Below are 23,648 nucleotides of genomic sequence, written 5' to 3'. Positions count from 1 at the left end.
GATTAGAAGCCTTTTTCATCCAATTCGAGATAGTTTTTCATGTTTCCAGAATCCAGTCAATCCAGTCGTCCATTTTCTGGATTCATGCCAACGCGCGATTATCGGCTTCCAAAATATCATCATCAAAGAGGAATGAATAGTCAAGTATCGGACCGAAGACGATGAAGAGATCGAACCAATCCGTAGATTAGGAAGGAAGTCAACACGGAAGACGGCGACTCCATCCAGAATAACTCGTCGACGCGCAGATCCGAACTCAGTTCCACCCTCGTTCTTCTCCTAAGCTGGAGATCCCGAGGGCGTAGGATTCATCGGCGACAGGCTCCGTCTCGGAAGGATCCGATGGTGCGGCGGTCGTTCGCCTCAGGACTGTGGCGGTACCTCCACCCCGCCTACTACCTGAAGCGGCCGAAGCGGCTTGCCTTCCTCTTTATCGTTTTCGTGGTTGCTACCTTCGCCATCTGGGATAGGCAGTCTCTGATCCGCGAGCACGAGGTCCTCCTTTTCTTTTCTTTTTCCAATGCTTCTCTACGCGTTTTTGTTCTTGCTGATACCATGAATCGCTGGCTTGATTTCGAGTTGCTTTTGTCTCCTTACATGCGAACAAACTGGAATAGTAGAGCCGCTTGTCATTATTTTCACAGCCTTTTGATTTTTGAATTGATGCATTGTGGAGAGACCGAGAAGGTTACAGTTAGAATTTGGTGGTGTCGTTCCTATAAGTAGAATAGATTATCATCTAGCTAAGTGCTTGTATCTTCTTAAATTCTACCAATGGCTTTATATTTATCTGGGTGGAATATTAACATCACCTGAAAAATGCAGGCAGAGATCGTTAAAATTCAGGAAGAATTAAACAGATTGCAAGATCAGGTATATGGAATATCTATGTACTTTCCCGTTGTGTTTTACATTTGAAGGGATCTTGAAGATTTTATCAACTGTTTCTTCTTGTAGTTGCGGAAATCTAGTGTTTTAGACGAGATGAGTGAGAATGTCAAGTTTATTAGGGAAGTTGAAATGGATCCTGTTAACTATGAACGTAGGGAAAAGGTTAAAAAGGCTATGCTTCATGCATGGAACTCATATGTAGAGTACGCTTGGGGCCAAGACGAGCTTCAGGTATGTTGTGAAACACACTCGCGTTCTAACTAAAGTATATAAAATCATGAGCTAATCAATAGTGCCTGATTTTCTTTATAAGAATTTGAATTACATCATGTCTTTCCTTTATTGACCAGCCACAATCAAAGAATGGTGTAAATAGTTTTGGTGGTCTTGGAGCAACCCTTGTAGACTCTTTGGATACATTATACATAATGGGCTTGAAGGATGAATTTCAGAAAGCTAGAGAGTAAGTTGGGAATTTTCATGTTCTGCAGTCTATTTTAACTTACTTGAAGTTTCCTGTTTGCATTAACCAAGCTTGAAAATTTGATCATATTTTTTCCTTCTTGTGTCATATGGAAAAAAATGCATGATGCATTTACAGGGGTTCGATTTGAAAGAAAAAAACTATATTGGAAATTTTTGTACATTTATATTCATTGAATGGGTTAAATAGAAAATGAATATTGTTGTTGACTTCACGTAAGGCAGGAAGTTCACAAATTTTTTGCACCAGGCTACCTGCCCATGTCATACCATGATTGGGGGGAAGAGTGGTGGAGGGAAGAGTAATGGATGTATTATTTTTTTGAAAATCAATTCAGTTTTATGCCTTAAAGATTGATTAGCCATGTTATTTAGAAGACAACTAATGAAGAAACATAGAGAAAAGAAGAATTTGTATATAATTTGACTGAATTAGCAAAACCTTCTTATTGTGGTGGATTTTAAAGAAGGAATATCTAACAACTCAATGTGCAAGAAAATGAGGAATATCTAATCGTTCAATGTGCTAGAAAATTTGTATGATAATATAATCAATAGTGTTAGAGCTATTGAAACTGTATTAAACATTTCCTTTTTAAAATTAGTTTTATATCAAGGTCACCTCCATGTTTGTCCTTTAGTAAAATATAACTTTACATATTATATTCAAGAGAAATCTTTTTGGTGTATTTTATTTATAGTGTAAATTGTGCTTATTGATGGAAGCGTACATAGAATAAACTTGAGCTTGAATTGCTGAGAGGAACTTGAGAAACTAAAGGTTTTAAGGTAAATGAAACTAGTGAATGGGTTGAGTTTGTTTAATTCTAAATATGGTGTGTTACTTTGAGCAGGTCTACATAGAGTTGGCAGGTGTACAATATGGTGTATATATTTAATTCTACTCAATAAGGTTTAATTCTACTCAATATAGTGTACATAGAGTTATTAAAGTTTTATAGCTGGTGTGATAGAAAAACATATAGCATTTGTTTAATCTACTCAATATGAATGCTTTGAGCTTGTTTAATTTTTTTTCCTTAGTGACTGATTTTAACTAATAATTGGCAGGTGGATTGCAACTTCATTAGACTTCAACAAAGACTATGTAGCAAGTGTTTTCGAGACAACCATAAGGTGGTGTTATAAGGTTTAATGTATTATATTACTTTAATCTTATTTTCTAGGTAACATGTAGTAAATAGTTATCTTGAACTTTTTTTTTATTAGAATGCTGCTTTTGCTTTTCTTGAAAAATATGTTATCTGATTGCAGGCTGGTTTAGAATTTTCCCCAAATATGTATGTGCTCATATCTCTTATTTTATGTCTGTTCCAATTTCAGAGTTGTGGGTGGACTCCTTAGTGCGTATGACATGTCTGGGGACAAGTTATTTCTTGACAAGGCTAAAGACATTGCTGATAGACTGTTACCAGCATGGGATTCGCCAACTGGCATTCCTTACAATAGAATTAACTTGGCTCATGGAAACCCTCATAACCATGGATGGACGGGGGTATATCTCTGAAACCCACTTTGCTTCTTCATTCGTAATAGCCCCTAGTTGAAATATCAAGCTAACATTGATTTTTTAATTTGTGGTTTCAGAATTCTGCACTTCATGATAATTTCACATTTGCATTGATACTTCATAAATAGATAGACTAGGGACGAGGTTGTTTAAGCATATGAATTATGAATAATTTGATGAAGAATATTGCTTTAAATTATAAGCCTCTCATTTAGTATTGCTTGTTTTCCTTCATTTTTTGTTAATTGATCTTCAAGTTGAAAATACAACATGAGATAAAGAGGGCATTAAAATTAAAAATAGTAGCCAAAAGTGTACTCGGTGAGTCAAAGGGACGTACATCACCAAATAAAAGATCTTGGTGGTGGAATAAAAAAGTGTAGGAGAAAGTGAAAGAATAGCTTATAGCATATTACATACTTGTAAGAATGAGGAAAATTTAAAAAAGAAGTATACAGTAGCTAAGAGAGAGCAAGAAAATAGTGAATGGAGCCCAGAATAAAACTTTTGAATGCTTATATAAAAAATTGGACATAAAAGAAAGGGAAAGAGATATTTATAGAATAACTAAACTAAGAGAGAGGAAGATAAGAGATCTTATCTAAATAAGATGAATGCAATAGGGTACTAGTAAATACTAAGGAAATAAAAAGTATTGGAAGGGATATCTTCATCAACTTTTTAATGAAGGTTTTAGTGACCAACTTAACTTAGATATTTAAGTAGGTCAAATAAATATAGAAATTTTTATCGTAGAATTCAAATTTCAGTAGTAGAATAAGTTTTAAATGGGATGTAAAATGGAAAAGTAGTTGAACCAGATAATACTTGAATAGAGGTATGAAAGTGTCTATGGAAATAAGGTATTAAATGACTTATAAATTTATATAACCCAATATTGAAAACTAAACAAATAATGTTTAATCAAAAGAAGGTAAGTACTTTAGTTCCCTTATATAAGAATAAAGAAGATGTACAAAATTGTGTGAACTATAAGAGCATTAAATTAATGAGTCATAACATGAAAATTTTGGAAAGAGTACTAAAAAAATCTAAGGAAGGAAACCACGGTGTCCAAAAAGTAATTTGAATTTATGTCGTAAGGTCGACAATAGAAACTATACATCTTCTTAGCAATTAATCAAAAAGTATTGGGGTATTAGTCAACCTAAAAAAAAGCTTATGATAAGAGTCCCAAGAAAATTTTTATGAAGAATTCTAGAACAGAGAAGTGTTAATATATCGTCATTATCGTGATACGACGAATAAGGTTGACCCCTGAAGTTGGAGTCGAAGTCAATAAAGCTGGCTGATGTGGCGGTGAAAGTGAGGGTTCAATGATTGTATGGCTTGGCCAAACCATCCAGCCGATTGGAAGTCCTCCCGGCTCGATGGAATCCCGAGTCGCGACCTAGTTCAGTTCAGATCCGAGCTGCACAATCATACAACTCGGCCAAACCATCCAACCAAGCGAACATCTTGTCCTTAACGGATCGCCAAGTTCGCCCGGCTTGACGGAATCCCGAGTTGTGACCTAGTTCATTTCAGATCCGAGTGGCACAATCGTATGACTTAGTTAAACCATCCAGCCAATCGGACATCTTATCTGAACGAATCACCAAAACTGGCCAACTCGATGGAATTCTGAGTTGCGACCTAGTTCAGTTCAATCCGAGTGGCAAATCGTACAACTCAGACAAACCATCCAGTCGATTGGATAGCTTGTTCGATCAGATCGCCAAGTCTGCTCGGCTTGACGGAATCTCGAGTTACGTCCTATTTCAATTCAAATCCGAGCGACACAATCATACGGCTCGGCCAAACCATCCATCCGATCGGACATCTTGTCCGAATGGATCGCTAAGTCTGCCCGGCTTGGGTTACTTGCCCGAGTGGGCGCCAAGTCCTTAAGGAGGCCAAGTCCATAGAATGGTCAACGCTCAGTCGACCCAATCTCGTCCAATTATAGAGTCCAACCGGACGGTGGAGAGGATTCAGTCGACCTATCAGGAAAACATAATGGGGGTCCATCAGCTCAACAACTCAATATTCCTTTTTGGCATCTTGTGTAACCATTGTCAGGGAATCAAGGGAATATTCCCCTTGCCAGTTCTACACAGGAAGTTTCTACCCTGCAAAGCGTATGAATTACGGGCATATTCTATGAAAGGTGTCAAAATGCCATAATAGTTGGTTCTATTTTGGTAATGCATTGAGAATCATGTAGAGAGGAAAAGTAATACTATATAAGGGGATCTCCATCTACCGGCGCAGATACGTGAAGCTTCACTATCAAAGTTCATTTCTTCTTCGTTATTGTTCTTCTTCTCCACCACCGTTCTCTTGACTTGAGTGTCGGAGTGCCTACACTAGGACTTCTCCTTGGCCCGGTGATTGATGTTTTTTTACCTTTAGTTCTTCTCTATGGTATGCAGGTCCGATGTTGCTTGAAGTTTTCTCATGGTCAACATAAATGCCTCGTAACCAATGCGTCATCTTCTCCTATTCGAGACAAGATTAAATTTGGCGTGCATCTGTGGCAACTTCGCCTAAATTTGGAACACGAAGATGGAAGCAGCTAGACGATTTACATCTGTTACTTTGTCACAAGAGGACCTTGAGTTGCTCGTGATCGCATGAGCACAAAAGTTGGTGCTACAACAGCAAGCTGCCAGACATCCCTTGCCGAATGACCCGGCGCTCTCGGTGACAGGACCTCACATCGAGTGAAGGACTAGGGCAGAGGGACTGACGAAGTTTCCCACGGTCCCTCCGCTAGTCAATTAGGTACTTGTTGTCACATTCCAGAGGAGTCCTTGTTCGACAAATAGATAACATCTTCCCCCTATGATAATATACAAAACCTAGATATATAGTCACACAGTTGTAAAAGTATAATAACCTACAACCCACACGGCTGGAACAAAACATAGCGGAAGACATAAGGAAAACCCATATAAACCAAAAATGACAAATTGCGAGCCGTCTCGACTTACACAACAATCACCAACAACCACAAAAGGAGCCATAAGGCTAAACACCAAGTCCGAGTCAAATTATTACAACACCAAGTCTATAAAATCCAAAAAAATATGAGTAAAGCATAAAACAGAGTAAGAGTCGTCCTCAGATATGATGTGGGATTGACAGAGAGGATACTCCTAGTGACTTGGCAACATCTAAATGTTACCTGAGAAACACAAAAGTACAAATGAGGGTGGTGAGTTTGAGTGACTCAGCGGGTAATAGATAAGATAGTGCATAGTCAATATAAAATATGGAGATCAAAACATACAGTGAACATTATCATATATGACATAATAAATGCACATAGTCATAACTGACATAATGAATGCATATACCTAATCTGGATCTAACATACATGATATAGTGATTAGTAAACTCACTAAGGATCAGCAACAAATCTGCTTGTAACACCTAAGCAATATAAACGACAGTATACACATGTATGATAAATGAATATGTATAAAACATGGTATCTATATGCAACAATCATATTTCCAGCAAATGCAACAATCACAAGTAAACAGATATTATCTCTAAAAGATGCACCGCACATCATATACATCTAAGTGACCGAGAGGGTAGGATTGTGATGACTGCTCGTGCCTCCTAACACTACATCAATATGATCGAGACGGACAGGATGCAGAGTAGCTATCTAGATACATTACAACGAGGGATAACTGCCTGCACGACTCCAGCTACCACTACTCAGAATGGCCGAGCGAGCACAACTGTTGGTGCAATATCCCTCAGGTCAAGGTTGACCTGGGTAACCAAGCTGAGTCTTGGTTTGGGTTTAGATGTTTGACAATAAGATATTGATTGAAGAAGAGTCAAGTAGGTCAAGGTTGACCGGATACTTATCGAAGTCCTAACTGGATGTTAGAAACGAAAGACCCAGTGGTGAAAGCTAGCAAGAAGGAAACCTCGCTGAGTAGTACAGAAGTCCTGGCAGGCAAGCTAGGCGTAGAAAAGTCCCGTGAGTGAAGCCAGAAGGAAGTCCGTGAGTGTTAGCAGCATGAAAAATCCGTGAGCGTGAAAGTGAAGTCCTGAAGAGTGCGGTTAGCCAAAGGTAGTGGAAAACTGAGCGAGGTGAAAGTCCTAGTGAGTGAAGCCAGCGACGGAAAACCCTAGTGTTTGGAAGCGGTTAGTGAAACCCTGAGTGAAGATAGAAGGGAAAATCCACGGATCGGACGATCGACATCCGTGTTGAAGTCCAAGCAGTCAAAGGATCGATCGATACTGCACGAAGAAAAGTCCAAGGCAGGTCAGAGGATCAATGACACTGCACATAGAAAGTCCAAGTGGGTCAGCGGATCGACCGACACTGTGCAAGGAAGTCCTGCAGCAGTCAAGGAAGTGACTAGATGCACGACATACCAACAGTCAAGGGTTGACCGATGTTGGTTCGGGAGGTTCGACTGGTTCGACAAAATCGCGTCGGATCGATCGCTGGATCGATTCAGCTCGGATCGATCGCGGATCGATCCGCATTGCCCCAACCGTCAGAGCTCCGGATCGATCCGATCGATTCAGAGGTCCCAATCGATCGCGATCGATCGGGACGCGGCGCTGCCGCGATCGCCGGATCGATCCGTGGATCGATCCAGCGCTTCCGTAGCACGAGGGCGCTCGATCGATCCGTGATCGATCCAAAGCCTCCCGATCGATCGGGAATATACGACCGATCGACGGATCCGACCGCAGCGCTGCTTATACCGCAGCGTGACGATCGCTGATCTCTTCACGATTTCATCTCGATCCGCCCTCCTCCACGCTTCTCAAAGATCGATCGCCTCAAGGATCTCGAAGCTTCCAAGTCAAAAGGCATCAAAGGCAAGAAGAGAAGCTGGTTAGGGTTTTTGTACCTGCAAAGCCTCGCAAGGCAGATTTTGTTTCCTTCCTTCTTCTTGTACCGAGAGTCTCAGAGGCTTCTCCGCCCTTGAGTTACCAAAAGGAGTGTTTTATAGTGGCGTGCGTGTGTGGATCCTGGATTAGTCACCTCTTGTGAGGTGGATACCAAGTAAACCAACCGTGTTAGCGTTGTATTTTCCGCTGCACATCTTTGAAGGAACAAGCAACGCCGAGCAACGAGCGAACGCGACGAGCTATTCACCCCCCCCCCTCTAGTTACTTTTGGTCCTAACAACAACAAGACAAGCTGAACCCAACTCCAGCTACCACTCACCCTGAGTGGCTGAATGGGTAGTGAATATGACTGACGATTAACTCATACCACAAGGGAATAATAGTCGTCAGCATCTATATAGTTCAATGATGAATATGATATAAATAATCATGATACAGATACAGTCATCATTAATGCAACAACACAATCAGTAATAATACCTCCAGTGCATGATTCTTCTAACACTTAAATCTATAGGTATAGGTAGATTCAACAGATGTCTATTAAACAATAAATACAGTAAGTAGCAATACTTATAGTACACACCAGACATGTATGCACCCTACAACATAAGGATAATCATCATGATACCTCCAATAATCACACCAGACATATGTGTTCAGTATAATCAATATGATTCCTTCGATAGTATACACCAGACACGTGTGCATACATAACATAGGTATAATCAACATGATTCCTCTAATACATACCAAACATGTGTATACTCATATGCATAATCAGCATGTTAACTTAGTCAATAAGGTATCTCCTACAATACATACTCTATATGTGTATACTCTACATAGTATAGATATCAAAGCTAAGACTGTATAAGAAATAATTAGATTATATCTAAGATCAAGCACGCAAGTATTAAACATGGATAAATACGAGTGGTAAAGCAACCTAATTTATCAATTAAAAATCTGCACTAAGTTTAATGAACTATAGAGCAAAAGGAAGAAGTGTCTGCCTTTATTTATCGATCGTGCTAAAACAATCCCATGTCTAAACGCTCGTCTTGAATCAAAGTCTTACATCAATATATTTTATTTAGCTAAATTCATATGAATAAAATAACTAAATAAAATCCTCAAAATTAATTAGGGTAATTATAATCGAACATGGTCATTAAATAAATCCCTGATTATGATTAACTTTAATTAATTCTAATTTTCTTATTAAATCTGATTTATTCCCTTATTAACCCTAATCTAATCCATCCCGATGATTAGATTAGGTTCACCTATCATCAATCCTAATTGAATCAATCGGATAACAAATCCGTCATAATAAATCACAATATCAATCAAATGATCCTAATAACGATCATGCAAACATCTACATCAGCTAATCACCAAATAACCATCATGAATCAACCATACTTAATTCATCTCAATAAGAACTGACTAATCTCATCCATAATCAATCACAACTACATTGAATTTGATATCCCTAAGCATTCCACCATCAAATTGCATCAGTTTCATGCATAATTCATTCTCCAAAACTCACCCAAATTCGAAGGCGGTTAATGGTGGTTCATGACCAACGGTGGTGGTCTACTGTTGCCCCCACTCTATTTACTCGCTAGCATAACAACCCAACCATCAGTTAGCTAACAAATCTAATGCAGAAATGAATCAATTCTGTATTAATCAAACATCATCACAACTTTCCCTAATCCGATCTATAGCCACTTTATGAAGGACTCTCGATGCAGCAGCGTAGAGAAAGGAATTCTCCACTCCGATCTGTTGTCATTCGATGGAGATCCCAGAGGTAGCTGTGTGAAATTTGCACTCTCCTCCTCGAATCCGCAAAGAATGCAATGCTCCAATGGTTGTCCTCCTCACCAAGTGTTGAATCCGATTGGGTGCCCTAGAGCACTGAACGATAGTGGTGTCGCCGAGCTGAGCACTATGCAGGATGCCATTCGTGAAGTATGGCAGGTGAGAGGGTGCTAGGGCACGTGATGAATGTGCGATGGAGAGATTGACCGCTCCCTCTCTTCAATGGTGATGGCATCGAGGTGATGGGTGAGTGCGGCGATGCCTCTTTGCTCTTGGCTAAAGATTGGCTCATGCAGGGGTGGGGCGACTCGAAGAAGGGTAAAGGAGACTCAGTCAACGACGGGTCGAACTTGAGCGATCAAAGGGGGAGATGGAAAGAGGCGAAGGATCAGGTGGAGAAGGGAAATCAGGGCGTCAATGTAATTGAGAGGAAGAAAGGAGAGAAATTGAGTTTATATTCTCCAACTTAGGTCAATTCTCTCCTAACCTTATGTTATTAAAACTTAATCAACTCCTACTTAATGGTTATTCCAAACAAGCTTTCTCTTAGACTAATTGATTCGTCCCCTTAAATGTGTCATACAGACTACGTTTAAATTCTATTATTTTTTTTAAATTCCGATATAATTCTATAAGGTTATTTCTCCGATTACACTTATTATTTAATTGTTGTATCTTACACCTATACAACCGAGTGGATTTCCTCTTATGCCACCATTTGCAATTGCATACCACTGAGCGTTGTTCCCCACACCCCTCGAGGATAGGGCCACCCGAAGAGTTCCTAGGGATCATCCTCAGGAGACGTGTTTGCTCGAAATTTACGAAAGGCGAAGGCTCCGATCCCCAATGACTCCCCCGAGTGAATAAGCATGTCATTCTCCCTAGAAATCTTGGAGGACAAACTGCTGAGTCATTTCTGACGCTTAGTAATTGGGGAATACGGAGGAGCAACCGACCTAAAAGATCATCTGCTCAAGTTCGAAAATGCAGCTATTCTCCACCAATACATAGATGATGTTAAGTGTCGAGTGTTCCTAACTACCCTCTCGGGCTCGACACAATGATGATTCAATAGGTTGTCGGTTGATTCCATTTGTTGTTTCAAAGATTTCCGTAAGGCTTTCCTCCACCACTTTGCCAGTAGTCGTCGGTACCACAAGACCACATTGAGTTTATTTTTCCTCAAGAAAGGGTCTAAAGAGACGCTAAGGGCATACATCAAGCGGTTTAACCAAATAGCCATGGATGTTCTCTTGGCCACTCCAAAAATTCTGGTGAGCGCTTTCTCCCAAGGGCAGATAGGGATTTCTTCCAGTCGCTGATCAAGAAGCCGTTTAGAGATTTTGACCATATACTAGGAAGGGCAACCAAGTACATAAATGTGGAGGAGGCATAGTCTGATCAAGAAGCCGCTTAGAGATTTCGACTATATGATAGGAAGGGCAACCAAGTACATAAATGTGGAGGAGGCATAGTTTGGTCGAAAAGAGGTGACCTCGCCTACTCCTGTCTCCGCCCCGAGCGCCAAACCCCTCTCCTTCCTCTGTTACACAAAAGACCTCGAGCGATCCATCCATCACATCCACATAAGCAAAGGTCGAACGGGGTTTAACACATGGAAGCTGAGCGGACGCGATTCCCCGAACCTCGCCAATGGACTCCACAGTTCTGCACTTACCACCGGTCAAGAACCCATAACATTGAAGACTCTTACCAGTATAACCAAGAGATGCACCGAGCAGTCGACCAAGGGTTTCGCTAGCATTTGTCGTCTCCTAACAATCGAGGTTATCAACGACTAAGCATACCGCCGAGGAGAGGCTCTAGGAATGCCGGTCGAAACCAACAACAGCCCTAACAACGAAGCAACTAAGCCCCAACTCAGGCACCTGCCGAGCCATCGTGCCAACCGACCTGAGAAGAAGAAAATTGCAACAATGTCGCTCTTGGAGATATAGGAATGACAACGGGCGACACAATTGACAAAGATTCTAATCGGGCCAAAAAGTCACACACCGACAGTGGTAGAGCGGTCGGCTGTTAACTGACTAGTCGTAGGTTCGAATCCTACTTGGGGAGATTTGATTCATTCTTAATTAAAGAATGAAGAATGGAATTAAAAGGCTCGCTTTGACCATTAGGAGTAGGTAACCCGTTCGCTGTCTTTGTTTCTATTGCATTCTATCTCATCGTATCACATTCTGTTCTACGATATTTGAGAATCGCCGTCAATACCTCGGCGTAGATCCGGGATAATCCCTTGTAAATAGCCAATTCAGAATTCTCAGATGATGTACTAGCAGTTCATCAAAGATGCAGTCATCGATTCTCTCGAGAGGCCACAATTACCGTGAGCAAACATATTAATGGCGAGGAACGCATTTTTGCTATGCTACTAATACTTATACTTGCTCCGCTATTCTGCCCAAGCATGGCTGAGGAAGAGTTACGGGGAGTAAAACAAAAATATGCTGATTCCGGACTTTATAGTCAATTAGAGATTCATGCAGTCGGGTGTAGCCGAGAGCAGGCACAAGGGAAGAGATTAGTTTCGGCCCCAAGGACTTGGAGGGGGTAGAAGTGCCTCATGATGATGCCTTGATCATCAAGGCTGTTATAGCCAATTACAACATCTATCGTACTTTTGTCGGGGAGTTCTGTCAACATCATATTCAAGAAGGCATTCAAGCAGCTACAGATAGAGAAGAGCGAGCTCCAACCCATGACAACGCCATTGTACGAATTCATGGGCAACGAGGTACAATCGATAGGACAAATCCGATTGGCTATCTCTATGGGGGAGGAGCCCTTGATGAGGATCCACCGATCGACCTTTGGTGGGCATGCCTTCGGCCTACAATGTGATTTTGGATCAATCGACATTGAATGAATTCCAAGTTGTTGTCTCCACTTTCTGTCAAAAGATCAAGTTCTTGGTCAACAACTCAGTGGGAGAAGTAAAGGGGACCAGCTAGTAGCACACAAGTGTTATGTAGATGTGATCAAGATTGAAGCTCGCGCAGCTTAGAATACTCAGCGAGTGGAAGTTAACGCCATCCATGAAGTGCCCTCGACGCTTGTTTATAAAGAGGAGTTGCAGATCTATCCCGGTCGATTAGAGGCCACCACTCAAATAGCAGCTAATCCGGTCCTAGAATTCAAAGCAAAGCTAATCGCGTGTTTAACGTGTAACAATGATGCCTTCGCCTAAACTCCCCAGGAAATCACAGGTATATCCTTGGCAGTCATGGAACACGTGCTCTATGTCCGCCTAGATGCTCGGCCAATCAAACAGAGGAAGCGAGATTTCCAAGCCGAGTAGAACACAATCATCCGAGCAGAGGTAGACAAGCTACTCAAGATAGATAAATTCGAGAAGTACAATTCCTCAGTTGGTTAGCCAATGTGGTGCTGGTGGCTAAACTAGGAACAAATGGTGCATCTGCGTAGACTTTAGGGATCTGAACAAGGCGTGTCCAAAAGATCATTATCCCCTATCACACATCAATCAAGTGGTGGACTCAACTGTTGGTTGGAACTAATATGCATGTTGGATGCATATCAAGGCTACCATCAGGTCCCTTTGGCCAAGGAAGATTAGAAGAAAGTCAGTTTTATTACTGCAGAAGGGAATTATTATTATAATGTTATGTCGTTCGGACTAAAGAATGCAGGGGCAACTTACCAACAACTTATGAACAAAGTATTCCGGAAGCATATTAGAAGGAATGTGGAGGTGTACGTGGATGGCATCCTGATCAAGTCCCTCTGAGCGACTGATCTGTGCATACCATAAAGGAGACGTGCCGAACCCTGAGGGAGTATGGACTCAAGCTCAACCCCAGCAAATGCTTATTCGGGGCTAAGAGCGAGCGCTCCCTGCATAGTGTCTAACCAGGCAAATCACAGCTCTATCTTGGTTCATCTCGAGATCGTCCAATTAGAGTTTACCATTCTTCAAAATACTCCGCCGAGCCACCAAGTTCCAATGGGATGCCGAGTGCAATAAGACACGGGAAAAACTCAAAAATTATTTATCTGTGTACTTGCAAAATCCATAGCTGGTGAGCCACTGTAGGTATACTTGTCTACCATTGAAAGTGTCGTCGGGCTGGTGTTAGTACGACAGGAGGGCAAGAAGCAACAATCAATGTATTCTTTAATAAAATATCTTTTTTTATTAAAAGATATTGAATGCTGCTACACTGCTTTTGAGAAGTTAGCATATGGACTAGTCTTAGCCGCTCAGAGGTTATGTCCCTACTTTCTTTCTCATTCAATAATTATATTGACTAACAACACCTTAGGCCAAGTGCTCATCAATCCAGAGGATTCGGGAAGATTGATCAAATGGACCACAGAGCTGAGTGAATACAACATACAGTATCAATCCCGAGTGACCATCAAAGCTTAGGCCTTAGTCGATTTTGTGACCGAGATACAGAGCCCGGAGTCAGAAGAAACTCGATAAATTTTCATGGGTTCGATTGAATTACCAGACCACTAATAACGAAGCCGAATATAAAGCATTGATAGTCGGTCTGCAAGCTGCAAAGCATGTGGGAGCTGCCCGAGTCTTAATATACTCAGATTCCCAGCTGACGGCTTAGCAATTGTCAGACAACAGTGAGCGGCTCAAGTTATATGTGCATGCCTTTGAGAGCTTAAAAGTGGGATTTCAAGAAGGGACCTTATAGAAAATCCCTGAGCGGAGAACCAGAAAGCAGACGAGCTAGCCAAGTTAATCGGGGCCTTGGTCCCTTGGGCACTAGACAGGCTGGTGGAACAAATACTTTTAATAGTCCATATTAAGTGGCAAGCCAAGCTGGAACTATAGTGCGACTAGAGAGCACCTTTAATTTCTTTCCTCCATCAAGGAATTTTACCCTCAAGTCAAGAGCAAGCGCGTACGATCAAGAAGAGGGCCGGTCAGTTTATCTTAGTAGGAGATCACTTGTACAAGAAAGTTTTCTCTCGCCCCTTGCTCAAGTGTGTAGGTCCAGAAGATGTACTGTATATTCTACAAGAAGTCTATCAGGGCTCCTGTGGGAGCCATGCGGACGACCGATCACTGGCTCAAAAGATTTTGTTAGCTGAGTATTTTTGGCCCACCCTGTAGGCCGATTCGGCTCGACTAGGAGCCACTTGCTTATTGTGTCAGAAGCACTAGAACATCCCGCACCATCCCACAGAGTTGTTGAAGATTGCAATTGTTTCATGCCCATTTGATCAATGGGGGATAGATATTATAGGACCCTTTCTGATGACACCCGCTCAGAAAAAATTTCTCTTAGTAGCCGTGGATTATTTTTTCAAGTGGGTAGAAGCTAAGGAGTTGGCAAAGATAGCCGAACAAAAGGTCATCAAATTCTTATGGCAGAACATTATTTGTCAGTTCGGAATTCCCTACAAGCTCGTCTCAGACAATGGAAGGTAGTTCCAGGGCCGGAAAATCAGGGAGTGGTGCTCAAGTTATAATATTTACAAGCTTTCACCTTTGTAGCTTATCCTCATAGTAACGATAAGGCGGAAGTCATTAACTGGTAGATCCTCAAAGGACTCAAAACCAAGTTGGATCACGTTGGAGGGAGTTGGGTGGATGAACTGCCTAGTATATTGTGGTTTATGGTGGAGAAGCAGTTATCCCGATGGAGGTTGGCATGGATTCCGATCGGAGGGAATTGTATGATGAAGATAATGGCGGTCGACACCTCATGGAACTTGATCTAGTGGACGAGGTCAGAGATAAGGCAGCAGCTTGGCTGGTGGCGTATCGCCAGTGGATGAAGCAGAACTATAATCGGATGATCATCCCTAGATTTTTTCAGGTGGGCGACCTAATTTAGAAGCGAATCAAGCTGATTAGGGATGTTAGTAAGTTGGAGCCGTAGTGAGACGGGCCATACAAAGTGATGCAAAAGCTCGCCTCGGGCTCCTAGTATCTTCAGAATGTGAAAGGAAGGAATTTGGATTGGCTATAGAGCATAAATCAAGTGTTATCCTGCTTGAGAATATACCTATGATTAGTTAATGTATCTTGTTAAATATTTATGCTTAATGAACGCAGGTAAGCTCAACTCAAGAAGCCCAATTTCCAAACTCTCGTGCTGATTGATCGAGTTATAACTGTGCTTACTCATGCGCCAATGTCCTAGACTCTCATGATGATCGACGAAGTTATAAGCATGCTTGCTCACGCGCCTATATCCCAAACTCTCGTGTTGATCGACCGAGTTATAAGTATGCTTGCTCATGTGCATATGTCTAAGACTCTCATGATGATCGAGCGAGTTATAACCATGCATGCTCACGCGCCTATATAGTTATAAGTGTATTTGCTCATGCGTCTATATCCTAGAATCTCGTGCCAATTGGCAGAGTTATAAGCGTGTTTGCTCACATGCCTATGTCCTAAACTCTCTTGCCAATCGACCAAGTTATAAGCGTGCTTGCTCACGCGCCTATGTCCCAGACTCTTGTGCCAATCGACCGAGTTATAAGCGTTCTTGCTCACGCGCTTATATCCCAGACTCTCGTGCCGATTGATAGAGTTATAAGTGTGCTTGTTCACGCGCTTATATCCTAGATTCTCGTGCCGATCGGTCGAGTTACAAGCGTGCATGCTCATGCGCCTATGTCTCAGACTCTCGTGTCGATCGACCAAGTTATAAGTGTGCTTGCTCACGTGCCTTTATCCCAGACTCGTGCTGATTGACAGGGTTATAAGCTTGCTTGCTCACGCACCTATGCCCTAGACTCATGCCGATCGACCGAGTTATAAGCATGCTTACTCATGCACATATGTTCGAGACTCTCGTGCCAATCGGCCGAGTTATAAGGCGCTTGCATACACACCTATGTCCTAGACTCTCGTGCCGATCGACCAAGTTATAAGTGTGCTTACTCATGCGCCTATGTCCCAGACTCTCGTGCTGATTAATCTAGTTATAAGCGTGCTTGCTCACGCGCCTATGTCCTAGACTCTCGTGTCGATCGACCGACTTATAAACATGCTTACTCACGCACATATGTCCCAGACTTTCGTGCCAATTGACCGAATTATAAGCGTGCTTGCTCATGCACCTATGTCCACTCTCGTGCTGATTGGCTGAGTTATAAGCGTGGTTGCTCACGCGCCTATATCCCAGACTCTCATGCTAATCTACCGAGTCTGATTGGGAAATGAGAAACACAAAAATACACAAGTATCTAGTTAGTCGATCTTATAGTCTCCTTCGACTATACTTGAAGGGGAGGTTTGTGATACGATGAATAAGGTTGGGCCCTTGAAGTTGGAGGCGAAGTCAATAAAGCTAGCTGATGTAGCGGTCAAGTCAAGGAGGGGTCAACAATCGTATGGCTCGACTAAACCATCCAGCTAATCGGATATCTTATCCGATCGGATCCCCAAGTTCGCCCGGCTCGACAGAATTGCACAATTGTACGGCTCGCTCAGACCATCCAATCGATCGGACATCTTGTCCGAATGGACCGCCAAGTTCGCTTGGCTCGACTGAATCCCGAGTTGCGACCTAGTTCAGCTCAGATCCGAGCGACACAATTGTATGGCTCAGGCAAACCATCTAGCCGATTAGACAGCTTGTCCGATTAGATTGCCAAGTTCACTCAGCTTGACAGAATCCCAAGTTACGACCTAGTTCAATTCAGATCCGAGCAGCACAATTATACGGCTCGGCCAAACCATCTGTTCAATTACACATCTTGTCCGAATGGATTATCAAGTCTGCCCGGCTTGGGCTACTTGCTCGAACGAGCACCGAGTCCTTAAGGAGGCTAAGTCCTCAGAATAGTCAACACTCAATCGACCCAATCTCGTCCAAGTACATAGTCCGATCGAACTTTGGAGAGGATTCGGTTGGCCTATCATCAAAGCATAGTGGGGGCCCATCAGCTCAACGACCCAATATTCTTTTTTGACATCTTGTGTAACTGTTGTCAGGGAATTAGAAGAATATTCCCCTTGCCGGCTGTACACATGAAGCTTCTACCCTGCAAAGCCTATGAATTACGGGCATATTCTAGGAAAGGTGTCAGAAGGCCGTAATGGTTGGTTCTATTTTGGTAATGCATTGAGATTCATGTAGAGAGGAAAAGTAATAATATATAAGGGGATCTCCACCTACAAGCGTAGGTACGTGAAGCTTCGCTATCAAAGTTCATTTCTTCTTCGTTATTGTTCATCTTCTCCACCACCAGTCGCCTAACTTGAGCGTTGCCAACGCCTAGGACCCTCCCTGGCCCCGTGACTGACATTTTTTTGCCTCTAGTTCTTCTTTATGGTATGCAGGTCTGATAGTGGTGCCAGGTCTCTGTTGCTTGAAGTCTTCTCACGGTCAACATAAATGCCCCGTAACCAGCGCACCATCTTCCTCGATTTTGGACAGGATCATAGCATATATTGAACTACTTAAGAATATGTATGGAATGTAATGACAAGAGTCAAGAGTGAAGACTTCAGGTAGATTAACCGAAGCATTTTCATAAAGATAGGGTTATATCAAGGATCAACTTTTAAGTCCCTATTTTTTTACACTAATCATGGATGAATTCATTTGATCGTATGTTGTTTGCAGATATTGTTTTAGTAGATGGGACACATGAAGAAGTAAATGCTAAACTCGAATCTTGATGTGAAATGTTAGAAGTGAAAGGTTTTAGACTTGGTAGAGTAAAAACACAATATATGAAATTTAAGTTTAACAATATTAGATGTAATGAGATAATTGTTAAGATAAGAGATGATGAATTGTGTTTAATCGAGAGTTTTAAGTATTTAAAATTATTTTTGCAAAAGGATGGAAGGATTGAGAGATGTCTTATATAAAATACAAATAGGATGGTTGAAATTGAGAAAAGCGTTAGGTGTGATTATAAAGTTTCTCTAAGATTTAAAAGAAAGTTTTACAAAATAATGGTTAGACCTGATATGTTATATGGAACTGACTGTCGGGCTGTGACTCGAGCACATGAGCAGAAGATGAGAGTTACAGAGATGATGATGTTATGAATGTGCGGATATACAGGATGGACAAAATAAGAAATGAAAATATTAGAGATAAAGTCGGAATTATACCTATTGAAGACACGTTTAAGATGGTAATGTTCTCGTTAGACGATGTGAAACTATGATAAATATGCAAATCAAACGAGGAAGTCTAAAAAAGATTTGGTTAGTAACAATAAAATACAATAAAATTTATTTAAATATAAATGATAATATAGTTGGGGATGGATCTCAATAGCCTAGAATGATCCATATAGCCGACCTCACCTAGTAGGATAATGCTTGCTTGTTGTTGTTGTTGTTGTTGTTGTTGTTGATCTTCAAGTAAAGAAGTTTGAAACACATTTATGGTCAAGAACTCATCAACAACTAAGTATCATATTCGGGGAATACCTTTATTGTATTTTCATGCGTCGAGATTTTCAATTGGACTTTATAAGTGTTTCTTTTTATCTTTTTGTTGTATTGCAGGATATTCTTGCTTGACAATTCTTAATTTTAACTTTTCCCCTTTTCTTATTTGTGCATTTACACTATTTTTCAACTTTTTTTTTCTTTGACCATTTCTTTGCAGGGAGAAAGTATTCTGGCAGATTCTGGCACTGAACAGCTTGAATTTATAGCCTTGTCCCAAAGAACAGGAGATCTGAAATACCAGCAAAAGGTATTGTCAATAAATTCCATCTCATTATACTTAGTATAATTTGGTTGCCAAAGACACTATAGAGTGGATATCACTTTTGTATGTTTCAGTGAGGACTTTACACTACTCTCTTGATTGTCAGCTTCATCTTATAGGTCATTTAGACAATTTTCTACTTACAGGCATTATGGAAACAGGTTTATGATACTGATCTGCTGACAAATGATCTAATATATATATAATGCAAATAGATTCTTTTGTTGTTGTATTTTTCTTTGTTTGATTCTGGTGCAAATCAACTAAGAAGTGAGATTTTTTTATGTTTTACAAGATCTCTGTAATTAGCATAGAGTTAAGTTAAATAGATGCTCATAATTGTTCCATTAGGTTGCATAATATGGAAATAACTTATTATGAATTTGTTCTTCTCTGTGCTTGCAACACAATGGTATGCCCTTGAGATTATAGACTAATCATTGAGCTAGCTTATTATTTCATGTTGTGTATAAGATACTTGAAATAAATATTAGTTTCAAGGACCTCCCTGACAAACCTTGCTTTTCAATTTGCCAGGTAGAGAAGGTCATCAGGCAACTGCAGAAAACATATCCTAGTGATGGTTTACTTCCAATATACATAAATCCACATTCAGGGGTAGCAAAACCTTATTCAACTATTACATTTGGTGCTATGGGTGACAGGTAAACAATTTTTGTCAGATACATCTTTTAATTGTTTATCTATATTTGTTTCTAATACCTTCTATCTGTTTTTTCTGTCTCTTCTCTAGAATGATTGATTTTAAGAATTATTTACCTGCAGTTTCTATGAGTATTTACTTAAAGCGTGGATACAAGGAAACAAAACAGAAGGTTTGAAGCATTATAGGTTGGTTGGTTGTGTTATTGATTTTTATTGGCACTATTATGTCAGTAACCTATAAGTTTGCAGTTATGGTGGAAGGTAACTTGCTAATATCTTGAAGCATTTGATTGCAGAGAAATGTGGGAAACATCAATGGAAGGGTTAGTTAGTCTGATACGGAAATCAACTCCCTCTTCTTTTTCATATATCTGTGAGAAAACTGGAAACTCTCTATCTGACAAGGTATGCTTTTCTGCAACCAAGTGGAAAAAATTGAGATCATCTTGGTCTTTATCTAAAATTGGGTGATGTGGAGTTTATGTTTGTGGCCTAAGCAGATGGATGAATTGGCATGCTTTGCGCCAGGCATGTTAGCTTTAGGATCCTCTGGCTATGCCCCTGAAAAAGCTGAGAAGATGTTATCACTCTCAAAGGAGGTAATTTTTTATGCATCTGCCTTCCCTCTTATTCCTTTGCATGAAAACGTATTCCAAATCTCATTTTCTTGAGTTGAACTGGTAGAAAGATTGATTTGATCACTATTGGGATGGAAGAAATGGAAGATGTTAATTAATTGTCCAAAGCTAAAATCTTCTAGTTGAAATTCCTCATCTTCTAGAAAATTCCTCTTTAATCTACCTTTTTACTACTACTATGGATGAGGAAAACCTGTTGCATATTTGTGGTTATAATTGTAGCATTTCATATTGAACCATTGTGTAAACAAAGTTGGAAACTTGTTGTTTGCTTCTCTTCCATGTTTATTTTATTTTATATAATTTTGATAATATTTCTTCCTTATTTAGCTACCATGATGGGTGCTTGCTGAAATCCTCTGCTATATTTATCTTATTTTAATTTCACAAAGGTCTCTTACATCATGGTTGATCAAATAACTCTTTTTTTTCTTAGATTTATCAATAACCGTGAAGTTATTTGTGCAGCTTGCTTGGACTTGCTATAATTTTTACCAAGTAACCCAGACAAAATTAGCTGGAGAAAATTACCTCTTTCGTGAGGGGCAGGTCAGATAATTCATTGTACTTCTGCACTGAAGTTGGTATTTTAGTGTTCAGTTTATGATGATTCGGACATATGATTGCAGGACATGAGTGTTGGAACCTCATGGAATATACTGAGACCGGAAACTGTTGAATCACTTATGTACCTTTGGCGTTTAACCGGAAACAAAACATACCAAGAATGGGGTTGGAACATATTTCTAGCATTTGAAAAGAATTCTCGTATAGATTCTGGTTATGTGGGCCTAAAGGACGTAAGTCTACTCATATCATCTTTAATTTATTTGCATTTATGTGTTAAGTTCTTGATAATGGATATAGGAAATAGCAAGGAAATGAGTTCTTGTTAACCATACATGGATTTGGATTGTCTTTTATAATTGTATTTGTCAATAATGAGACCATTCTTAATTGATAGTGAATTCTACCAAAGATCACCCTTTGCTAACCTGGGTGATACTATACCCAATTTATGCATTTACAACTTCTTTTTATTACTTCTCACCAACAAGGTTGCATTCATAATTTCAATATGTCCTCATTTCGTGTTGAAAGGTGAACATTTGGTCTTGGTTCTTCCTGGAAGATGATTCAGTCTGAGAATTTTCAGTTTAAGCCACTAGGCTTATAGATATATCGTTGGTGTGCTTTAGAGTGATAAGCTAGACGATCTTTGACAGTGCACGTGTGATTTCTCCATAACCAATACCCTGGATTTTGCAATGGGGGAACTTTTTGCTGAGGGTAACATTGCTCCGTAAGCTTTTCAGGCCATTGTCTTATTTCAAATTGCTATTTTAGACTGGTTCTTCATGGTTCGTTCACGTTTTAGTTCCAGTGTAACCTGCTTGGTCCTTCATACTTTTGTCCTAATTAAATATAATATAGTCTAGCAACTTTAGATTTCTAATTTACTTGAATAATGAGTCTCAAGATAAGAGAATGGGATTGAGTGGGTAACAAATAATTAGTTTTTTTTTTTTTAAAAAAAAACTGTTTATCTGTGTTTACCAGCATGTCCTTTGCTTTTTCCTGAATCTTGGTAGGCTTTCTTGATACTATAAACTTTGATTGTCTGGTTCAAGGTTCAAAATATCCATCCGGGTAACGGATGGGTCGAAATTTTAATCTTTAGCTGGAACCATATTATTTCTATATCGTGTCGATGTTCTGATGTATAATGCCCGTAATAAATGGAGCTAAAGAAGGAATGAGATGAAGTATAGGAATGAGACAATTTCTGTTTTAAATTTTATACTATGTTGGACAAAAGAATCGAAACATATCATTCTAATAAATTACTCAATACCACTTTGCATATAATGTCTCTTTCCTTTGCTTATTTTCTTCTACTTTCAACCTTCAATCTGTCATCGACACTATTCATTGGAGTGTCAACATAATATTGGAATAACATCCTTTTCAGTTAAAGACCGTAACTATGACACAAATCAAAATTTTGAACTTTAGTGCCGAATGATATCTAGTTTCGACCGTTTCATTGGAGTGTCAACACAATATTGGAATAACATCATTTTCAGTTAAAGACCGTAACTATGACACAAATCAAAATTTTGAACTTTAGTGCCGAATGATATCTAGTTTCGACCGTTTCATTGGAGTGTCAACACAATATTGGAATAACATCCTTTTCCGTTAAAAGACCGTAACTATGACACAAATCAAAATTTTGAACTTTAGTGCCGAATGATATCAAAGTTTCGACCGTTTCATCTAGCATGATATGAGATTTGAAACAAACGTCTGGTTATTCTTTCACTCCAACACTTTTGGCATAATTAATCATTGGGATTGGGATTAAGAAATAACAGACCAAACATATCTTTAATTAGTTCTCACTCATATTCTGTTGTGTTTCCAGGTTAACACAGGCATGAAGGACGATATGATGCAGAGCTTCTTCCTAGCAGAGACACTCAAGTATCTCTACCTTCTCTTTTCCCCGCCCTCAGTCGTCTCATTAGACGAGTGGGTTTTCAACACTGAAGCCCATCCTTTAAGAATCATTCCAAGAACTGACACCGTACCAGAGTTGGGTGGTGAAGATGAGGCAAAACCTCAATCCAAAGTTATCGATAGGCGGCGGCCATTCGGGCGAAAGGAAGGAAGAATAGCTGATCACAACTAACAGTTTTGTAGTTTATTTCATTTTCAGTTCAACCAAATTCCCTCTTATAGCAGCCTCAGATGTTACTAAGAAGCAGGGTTTGTTCCTGCTAGCAGAATCTCCATCATTATTTGGTTCCCTGAACCCAAGGAGCATTATCCGAAATTGTATTTAACTTACAGAATCTGTCCTCTATGATTACAGATTACTTTGCTTGTTTATAACATTGATCCTGTAAAAAAAACTATTGATGAGCCTAGTTAGTCTTATTAATTTTTTATAAGATGACAGGTTCATTCTTATAAAAATTTTTCATTGACCAATAA

At 40.1% G+C, this 23,648-nt stretch overlaps 1 protein-coding gene across 1 annotated transcript; it reads left to right on the top strand.

Moving 5' to 3' along the window:
- The first annotated feature begins 24 nt into the window (after positions 1–24).
- Positions 25–23,648, top strand: LOC121980603 (mannosyl-oligosaccharide 1,2-alpha-mannosidase MNS1-like). Its single transcript, XM_042532706.1, has 14 exons — positions 25–495; positions 826–873; positions 958–1,122; positions 1,242–1,354; positions 2,446–2,511; positions 2,719–2,890; positions 19,240–19,329; positions 19,882–20,009; positions 20,131–20,196; positions 20,307–20,415; positions 20,511–20,609; positions 21,117–21,197; positions 21,278–21,448; positions 23,077–23,648. Exons 1-14 carry the CDS (start codon positions 343–345, stop codon positions 23,341–23,343), a joined length of 1,728 nt encoding a protein of 575 aa, XP_042388640.1. The 5' UTR covers positions 25–342; the 3' UTR covers positions 23,344–23,648.

Source organism: Zingiber officinale, chromosome 5A (assembly GCF_018446385.1).
Source record: "Zingiber officinale cultivar Zhangliang chromosome 5A, Zo_v1.1, whole genome shotgun sequence".
In the NCBI taxonomy this organism is placed as follows: Eukaryota; Viridiplantae; Streptophyta; class Magnoliopsida; order Zingiberales; family Zingiberaceae; genus Zingiber; species Zingiber officinale.
The sequence above is the reverse complement of the archived record's forward strand: the minus strand, read 5'-3'. Positions and strand labels throughout refer to the sequence as shown.